This window comes from Daucus carota, chromosome 9 (assembly GCF_001625215.2).
Source record: "Daucus carota subsp. sativus chromosome 9, DH1 v3.0, whole genome shotgun sequence".
Lineage (NCBI taxonomy): Eukaryota > Viridiplantae > Streptophyta > Magnoliopsida > Apiales > Apiaceae > Daucus > Daucus carota.
This window is the reverse complement of record NC_030389.2, coordinates 2,725,325-2,735,104: the sequence shown is the minus strand read 5'-3', so window position 1 is coordinate 2,735,104 and position 9,780 is coordinate 2,725,325. Positions and strand designations below refer to the sequence as shown.

The following is a 9,780-nucleotide window of genomic DNA, read 5'->3' as shown; positions in this document are numbered from 1 at the left end:
ACATTTGACATTTTAATGCTCCCGGAAAATGAAAGGGCTTTTAATAAGATGCACGACATAGATGACTTTTTAGATGATTTAAAATTAGGGGGTCAGGTGGTTGATAGTAATATTTACACAAAACATATTACTAGGAATGAACCAAGCTATGCTGCATATGGACTCAACAATCATCTGAAAAGGGTACTCAAACCAACTGATCATCAGAAGTCTCCATTCAAAATCCGAGGGATTGATCTCAACACACAAAGGTTCAGCAAAGATGAAGAAGAAGTATGGAGCTGGATTAATGGAAGAAAGAACCGAGCAATGTGAGTATATATTTAGTATACATTTTAGTTTCAAATAGCAGATGGTTATTGACTATAATGACTCAATCGTGATTTATAAAATATTATGATTCAGTGTTAGAGTCATTTGGAAACCATTCCATTCCTTTAAGTAATGATACATGACAAGTATTTGGATACTGACTGTATTTCACAGCTGTCAAATAAAAAATCATCAGTATTTTGATCCTGACAGTATTTCATATATATATAATCCTGACAGTATTTAATATGGTTGACACTATACTTTGCAAAAGCAAAAGCTAATAATTGACTCTGTTTTAAACATGCAGGATTGAGATATTCCTCTGGAACAACGTTACTTGCTTGAAGCATCACATTCAAAGCCTACAAATTGGAAAAGAAGTGTTGTTCCATGTTGTTGATGCTTATACAAGCATACTAAACGAAGATGAAAAATTCAGAGCAGCAGAGTCTCCTTATAGGTTTTTCTGCAGTACAATGGTGACAGTAAGTTAATCACAAATAATCTACAGTCTGTTATTTCATATTCCATGTTATATATTATATCTGCAGAACTCATATTATATGTTTAGAATATTTATTAATAACTGTTATATGTGTCTTTAATGGTAGATGGGAAATGTGGTTAAAGGAAGCCAATTGGTAGCAAACAGTACTGATCCAAATATAACATACATGAAGTTCAAATCCAACATGGATGCAATTTTGTTCAAGCACAAAGTTGATATTAATCATGTTGATCTGGTATATACTCTATCCATATTTATCATTTATAACAATGTGAGATTATTTCCTATTTTCATATTTAGATTGTGAGTAAATATATTTGTTTTTTTTTCAACCAAAGATCTTCTTCCCAATCTCCTCTGGAAACCACTTCTACCTGATATGCTTCAATTTAAGGAAGATTTGTGTTGACATAATTGACAACCGAAGTGGAGACCGTGTAGATATCATGTATGATGGAATACCTGAAGCCCTGGTATGCAACTTTTTCCAGTTTTAAATAAATATAGTAATTTATGTTTTATTTGATTATATTAACCAACTATTATATTTTTAACTATACGTTTCAGCAAGAGAACTTTGGGTTATACATGGCACAGAAAAGCCCAAGAAAAATCAAGTTGTTAAATAATGCTCCAGTGCAACGTCTAGAAATGAAATGGAGAACTTCAAATAAGAATGTAGACTCTGGAGTGTTTGTGATGCATCATATGGAAACATATATGGGATATACTCTGCGCAACTGGGATTGCAAATTTGCTGCGGAGGTTGGATGCAAAACTAACTTAATTTTGTTTCTAAAATAATTTCAAGTTTGGATTAGATATGTGTTTTTTTCTCTTTTATGACCATTTGTGACAATCATATTTACAGGGTATTGAACAGAAAAGGCAATTGGAGAAGGCAAGAAAAATATATGCTGCAAAGATTGTCTACTCAGAAATAAACATCTTGAAAGACCACATGAAAACAGAGATAAAGTTTGTTAATCAGAACTAGACTAGACTGAACTTGTAAAAATATATTGATTAATCTTGGATAATTGTGTTGCATCAGTATTTCTGTTCCTGATGTATTTGAATACTGACTGTGTTTCACATCTGTCAAATTATAAATCATCAGTATTTTGATCCTAACAGTATTTCATTTATGTATTTTAACTCTTAACACATGGTTCTCTTGTAGAACCAAATTGTCATCATCAGTATTTTACTTTTAAGACATGATTCCCTTGTAGAATGAAATTCATGTCATCAGTATTTCCAATCCTGACAGTATTTAATCCTTAAGACATGATTCTCTTATAGAATCAAACTAACATCATCAGTAATTGATTTTTAACATATTCTGTATGTTCAAAAAACATGATTCTCTTGTAGAATCAAATTTAAATCATCAGTATTTTTGGATCCTGACAGTATTTAAAATCTTAACACATGATTCTATCGTAGAATCAAATAAACGTCATCAGTATTTAATCCTTAAAGACATGATTCTCTTATAGAATCATATTTGACATCATCAGTATTTTGGATCCTGGTAGTTTTTCACAGCTGTCAGTAATTCAATTTTAGCATCATAAGTAAATTGAATTTAAACACATTAACTTTACTCATCAAAACATGATTCTTTTGTATTTCACTGAAAACGAAGTCAGAATTCAGAGAGTCTCTTGTTTTCTTTAAATAGAGTTTCATCTCAGTTTACTTTTTCTCACTTCTTCATCACCATCTCACCATGTCTGCTAAAGATCTTCTCGCCGAGTTTAATAGGGCAGTGGAGTCTGATCCTCCGCCACTTATGCCAGATCCGAACGCGGTTCGTCCGCCTCCTCCTCGCCCAACCTTAGGCGAACTTCAGGTCCTCATCACCGAGCTTCAGGCGAGGATAAGGATGCTTGAAAGGCGAAACGACCGCCTTGAAGACAAAATAGATGAGCTGCAGGAAGAAGTGAAGGAGTTGAAGATGGAGAACTCCTTCTTAAGGGATAAAACTGATAACGACTACTAAGTCGTTTGCTTGTAACTTTTGCTTGTAACTCCTCGCCCCATCACGGGCTTCTATTAATGAAAATATTTCCATTGTGTAACTTTTACTTCTTTCGTCTTCGAATTTTATTTTCATAGCAATCGATGATTATACCATTGGCTTTTATACTTAATCAACCACAATAGATTAAAATAAATTATTCAAAAACACAACATACCAAAAAAGATTAGATGCAATCAAACATTCATTTTTCATTAATAATAATATATTTAAAAAAGAAGACAGTACATAAAGGAAGACCTATCTAGCCCTATCAACTAGAAGACTCTTCCTCTGCCATCTTCTCCTCCTCCTCCTGCTTGTGGAGGATACTGGACATCATCCCCGCGAATCGAATGATCCATTCGCGGCGTCTGATGGCAGCAAGCCTCCTTGCCTCGGCTTCTTCACGGAGGCGCTCCTCATGAAGGTAGCAGTTCATTGTCAGAAACTGGACCTCGAGATGTGTCTCGAAGTCCATTTCTTCAACAACCTCATCAGGGAGGCTGAGAACATGGTAGCGAACACCCCAAACAGTGACGCTGAAGCAGCGCTGGCAGATGCGGACGGAACCGTCAGAGAGAGACATTTTCAAAAAACAAAAGGGTTGGAGAAGAAGATGAAAGGTTTTAGATAAGAAAGGGTTTCTGATATGAGTGTTACAGTAGGCTTACATGCATGCCTTTTTATAGAATAGTGTATTAAAGAACTGAAGAGACATTTATTTAAAAGGAGGAGGAACATTTAATCAATACGGGTTGGGAAGAAGCATGAATACTGGTGCAAGTAATTATGATTCCGTAACAGAAGCAAATTTATGATTTTCATTTTCATCCAAACGACCGTTTATATTATCTATGATTTAAATTAGTAATTATGAATAAAACAAATAATTTAATAAAAACCATGTATGATTTTATTTAGTTTTAAAACTTATCTTTCTTAAAACCAAAAAAAACACAAAAAATTATTAACAATTGTAATAATGTTTTTATTTAAATAATAAAATATACAGTAGGAATTAATTATTCTAAAACCCAAACCATAAACCCCAAATGTTAACGATTTCAAATTTATTTATTCCGCCTACGTCTCGGCTTCAGGGCCTTCGGCCCTTCAGCCTCGCCTTAATTAGGGTTAAGGCTCGAGGGAGTAGGGCCTACCGGCCCTACACCCTCAATCCTAAACCCTAACCGTCGGGCAATTTAATATACAGTAGGAATTAATTATTCTAAAAGCCAAACCATAAACCCCAAATGTTAACGATTTTAAATTTATTTATTCCGCCTACGTCTCGGCTTCAGGGCCTTCGGCCCTTCAGCCTCGCCTTAATTAGGGTTTAGGCTCGAGGGAGTAGGGCCTACCGGCCCTACACCCTCAATCCTAAACCCTAACCGTCGGGCAATTTAATATACAGTAGGAATTAATTATTCTAAAAGCCAAACCATAAACCCCAAATGTTAACGATTTTAAATTTATTTATTCCGCCTACGTCTCGGCTTCAGGGCCTTCGGCCCTTCAGCCTCGCCTTAATTAGGGTTAAGGCTCGAGGGAGTAGGGCCTACCGGCCCTACACCCTCAATCCTAAACCCTAACCGTCGGGCAATTTAATATACAGTAGGAATTAATTATTCTAAAACCCAAACCATAAACCCCAAATGTTAACGATTTCAAATTTATTTATTCCGCCTACGTCTCGGCTTCAGGGCCTTCGGCCCTTCAGCCTCGCCTTAATTAGGGTTTAGGCTCGAGGGAGTAGGGCCTACCGGCCCTACACCCTCAATCCTAAACCCTAACCGTCGGGCAATTTAATATACAGTAGGAATCAATTATTCTAAAACCCAAACCATAAACCCCAAATGTTAACGATTTTAAATTTATTTATTCCGCCTACGTCTCGGCTTCAGGGCCTTCGGCCCTTCAGCCTCGCCTTAATTAGGGTTTAGGCTCGAGGGAGTAGGGCCTACCGGCCCTACACCCTCAATCCTAAACCCTAACCGTCGGGCAATTTAATATACAGTAGAAATTAATTATTCTAAAACCCAAACCATAAACCCCAAATGTTAACGATTTTAAATTAATTTTATTAGACTGGTTTCTTGCCTGTAAGACTAAATTTATTTACCAAATGCTAAAAATAATTATTACAAAAAATTCATTAAATAATATTTATTTAAAATTTAAATTTAAGTAATAAATTAAGAATTTCTTTCCCCTAAACAAATAATTCAAAACAAACAAAAGTGCGCTAATTTTAAAAAAAACAAAGAAGCGGGAAAACCAATCAGCATTTATCAGAAAGTACAGAACCAACTTAACACACTCTTTCATAACTTCCACTCCACTACACAATCGACGGTTTTCAAATTCAATTCTCCAACTAAGCTTTCTCATCTCTTTCAGATTAACATCTTCAATCTTCAAATTCTAGTAAAATCTAAATCACATTTCACTAACTTCATCAAAATGCAGACCTCTCCTTTCATGAACACCAAGTGTTCGATAAAAGGGTACGAGTTTGCCCCAAACAATTTCTGTGCTCCTTTAGAGAAATCTGTGTTTCCTGATGATTTTCATATCATTATAGACTTTTTGACTTGTAGTCCAATTTATTACGCATTGACTCAACCTACTAAGGTTACTTTCAAAAGTGTAATGCAAATTTGGAGCACTTTAAAGTTTATAAATGGAGGCCAAACAGAGAAATCAAAATTGACGTTCAATTACAATGGCAAGGAGTATGTCATCACACCGGAGGTGGTGGAGGAAGCACTGCATCTTCCAAAATTAGAAGAAAAAACTCCAGAATATATTACAGCTGATGTGCTTATTGCGTTTTTGAAATTACTGGGATATAATGGTGATCCTGACAGGATTGGAGTACTGCAGAGATCTCGCCTGAAGAAGCAATGGAACTTGTACTTTGATTGTATCACTAGATGCTTCTTGAACAAGGTTTCAAACTTTGATGCTATTCCATCAGGATCACTTGAAATTGGGTATTCTCTTATCTACAACACTGTGTTTGATTATGGAAATTTCATCCTTAACTTAATAGGTACTAGAAAAGAGGATAAGCTTAAGTATATCTGTTATGTTAGGTTTTTACAGTTGATTTTCAATCATATGTGCCCCTCTGCTGATTTTCCTGATGATGAATTAGTACCTATTAGTAAGATTTCAGAAACAGGGATTAAAGCCATAATAAATGGTGATAAGAAAAATAATTTAGAAGGTGAATGTTTCGTTCCTAAAGAAGTGTGGCAATTTCTTAGCACAAACATGACAGAAAAATATAATTTGGTTACTACTAGTGTTCCATCATCAACTACTGATATGGCACTAGACAGTTCACCAATTCGTCAAAGCCCAAAGAGAAAAATCAAGGACATCTCCAAACAGAAATCAAAAGTAAAAAAAAAGAAGGTTGTGGCATCAGGAATGGCATCAGATAATAAAAAAAAAGAGATGGACTCAAGAGATACACAAATGCAGAAACCTCCTAGAAAAAGGAAGCTTAGAATTTTGGATGTTGATTCAGATCGTGATGAAAGCACACCTCCTTCAGTGAATATCAGCAATACAGAAACGATTGATCCTGCAAATTCTGGGAAAAAGGCAGAGACCAATGTGTATAAGAGGAAAAGACTTGTGAAGTGCTCAAACTACGTTCCTACATTACAATTCAATGAACTTGTTGAGGAAAAAGTCAATCCCCTTCCTGAACTTGATGAAATGATGATTCAAAACATGAACAAGACAACTGAAATTGCTGACACTGAAGAACCGATTATGACGCAAGAGGTTTCAACTCAATTACAGGAAGCAGCTGGAAATTTGGATATGGTCATTTATCAACCTCTAATCAGTGTGAACCCTATTCATGAAGTTCCTGTAGAGAAAAATCTTCAAAGTAAGAATTTAAATATCAAGCATGATTTTCATTAAATGGTTTATTTATATAGAATGGATAATTTTATATGATTCAATGAATACTCTTTTTGCCAAACAGTTATTAGTATCAAATTCTATATGTATTTATAGATTTTTTCATATGATTCTATAGTATAATCATCTCATTAAGATAATTTCATTCTATGTCAGTTCCTGATGAGGATATTCATCAGGAACTGGTAACAGTTCATCACTTTTGGAGAATAAAAATTTATATACAATGTATAGATTCTGTAATAGAAGCATTCATATAAAGAATTTTGATTCTATCATATGATCATATAATATAATCACCTAACTAAGATAATTTCATTCTATGTCAGCTCCTGATGAGAATAATCATCAGCAACTGTTAACATCTCATCAGTATTGGAGAATACAAATCTATAAACAAATTATAGATTCTGTAATAGAAGCATTCATATACAGAATTTTATTTCTATCATATGATTCTATAATATAATCATCTAATTAAGATAATTCCATTTTATGTCAGTTCCTGATGAGAATAATCATCAGCAACTGTTAACATCTCATCAGTATTGGAGAATACAAATCTATAAACAAATTTATAGATTCTGTAATAGAAGCATTCATATACAGAATTTTGATTCTATCATATGACTCTATAATATAATCATCTAATTAAGATAATTTCACCCTGTCAGTTCCTGATGAGAGTAATCATCAGGAACTGTTAACAGATCATCAGTATTGGAGAATAAAAATTTAAAAACAATTTATAGATTCTGTAATAGAAGCATTCATATACAGAATTATGATTGTATTATATGATTCTATAACATAATCATCTCATTAACATAAATTTCATTCTATGTCAGTTCCTGATGAAGCTACAACTACAACAAAAACGGACAAAAATGACAAGGGAAAAAATCCTATTGTCGAAGATGAAGATGTCCATGACAATTCTGATTCCTCTGAAGATGAGTCTGACCCAGAGTTGGCTGAAGTTCTTAGAATTTCAAGGAAAAGTATTTCTGGAAGCAGCAGCAAATTTATGCAAGAGCAAATATCTTTTGACAGCTCAGACTTAAAGAAAAAAATGGAAGCAACAACAATACTACACCAAGGTCTTAGGTCTGAGCTCAAAGATTTGCATACTGTAACAGATAAGCTTCAAGAAAATATCAAATCTTCAGAAAACACTTTCGCAACAAAAAGTGAGATGACCACTTTGTCTATGAGAGTAGATAGTCTTGAATCAAAATTCACAGATATTACAGGGAAACTTGATGAAATTCTTCAATTGCTCAAAGGCAAGAAGGTAGTTACTCCAGAGGGCATTGAAAAGCGTGATTCAGGAGTTCAAACTGAAAAGGAAATAAACACTGATGCTGCTGAACCAGTTTGTTGGGATTTAATCCCATTCTCTTATCAACATAATGCTGATCAAGCAATTAATAAAGACGAGGGGGAACATGAGAAGCTTATGGAAAATGATGAAAATGTCCAGAAAGGTACTAATCATTCCTTTAATTCTGACTTGTATTATTGTGAAAAGTTGTAGAAGATATATGCGTGTGTATGTGTTTTATAGGTTTGATATGTTCTACATGCATATATGTTTTTAAGATTTAATTATTTTCATAATTTAGATTCTATATACAAATTATCTAATCAATTTGATTTATGTGTGTTATTTAAAAGTTTAGGTTGTGAATCATATATTTTAAAATTATGGTTCCAACGTATAGGCATTAATGTTCTTTTGTGAAATAATTTATGTATGAAATTAATGTTTTTTTTTTGTTTTAAAATTAATGTTCAGTAATGCAATCAAAATTTGTGTAGTTGTGCTTCTACAATAGATGCATATGTATATCATGCCTTTATTAAAAATTGATATTGAGGTTAACGTAGTTTGTGTATAAATTCAAGGAACTAATGATGATGACAAGATAATTTATAATACTGAAGAGGCCGCCAATTATTTTCAAAAATTCAAAACCAATGATGGAGAAGAAGTCTTGCTGTATGCAAACAGTGAGAAGGCTCTGAATATAAATGAACAAAGAGCAACAACTGTTGCTATGGCTGAAGATGATCCAGACATGAGTGAGGAAGAATACAGGATACTTCAACAAGAAAGGTATAATGAATTGCAAGCTGGAGAAGGTCAGAAGGATTCAGGAAGAGGGAAAGGGAGAGGGAGAGGGAGAGGAAGAGGAAGAGGAAGAGGAAGAGGTCAGAAACAAATCAAACAAAATGATTCAAATGAGGAACCAGTTTGTTTGGATTTAATCAGTTATCAAAAAAATGATGATCAAAAAATTGATAAAGACGAGGGGGAAAATGAGAAGGTTCTCCTCAAAGGTACTAATTATTCCTTGAATTTTGACTTGTATTTTTGTGAAAAGTTGTATAAGATATATGCATATGTATGTGTTTTATAGGTTTGGTATGATTCTACATGCATATATGTTTTTAAGACTGAAATTTTTTTCATAATATAGATTCTATATACAAATTATCTAATCAATTTGATTTATGTGTGTTATTTAAAAGTTTAGGGTGTTAATCATATTCTTTAAAATTATGGTTCCAGGGTAGAAGCATTAATGTTCTTTTGTGATATAATTTTTGTCTGAAATTAATGCTTTTTTTTTTTAAATTAATGTTCTGTAATGCAATCAAAATTTGTGTAGTTGTGCTTCTACGATAGATGCATATGTATATCATGCCTTTATTAAAAATTGATGTTGAGCTTAACGTAGTTTGTGTATAAATTCAAGGTACTAACGATGATTACAAGATAATTGATAATGCTGAAGAGGCCGCCAAGTATTTTCAGAAATTCAAAACTAATGATGGAGAAGAAGTCTTGCTGTATGCAAACAGTGAGAAGGCTTTAAATATAAATGAACAAAGAGCAACAATTATTGCTATAGCTGAAGATAATGCAGACTTGACTGAGGAAGAATATAGGATACTTCAAGAAGAAAGGTATAAAGAA

The 9,780-nt window shown here is 33.6% G+C and overlaps 1 protein-coding gene across 1 annotated transcript; it reads left to right on the top strand.

Moving 5' to 3' along the window:
* Positions 1-1,184: 1,184 nt before the first annotated feature.
* LOC135149242 (uncharacterized) lies at positions 1,185-1,866 on the top strand. The gene is made up of 3 exons (XM_064084356.1): positions 1,185-1,296; positions 1,391-1,588; positions 1,695-1,866. Exons 1-3 carry the CDS (start codon positions 1,270-1,272, stop codon positions 1,818-1,820), a joined length of 351 nt encoding a protein of 116 aa, XP_063940426.1. The 5' UTR covers positions 1,185-1,269; the 3' UTR covers positions 1,821-1,866.
* The last annotated feature ends 7,914 nt before the right edge of the window (positions 1,867-9,780 follow it).

Coding starts and splice junctions, on each gene's coding strand:
- LOC135149242 (XM_064084356.1), top strand. CDS start 1,270: ATGTATGATGGAATACCTGAAGCCCTG. Junction 1,297..1,390: donor ATGGAATACCTGAAGCCCTG/GTATGCAACTTT, acceptor TATACGTTTCAG/CAAGAGAACTTTGGGTTATA. Junction 1,589..1,694: donor ATTGCAAATTTGCTGCGGAG/GTTGGATGCAAA, acceptor TCATATTTACAG/GGTATTGAACAGAAAAGGCA.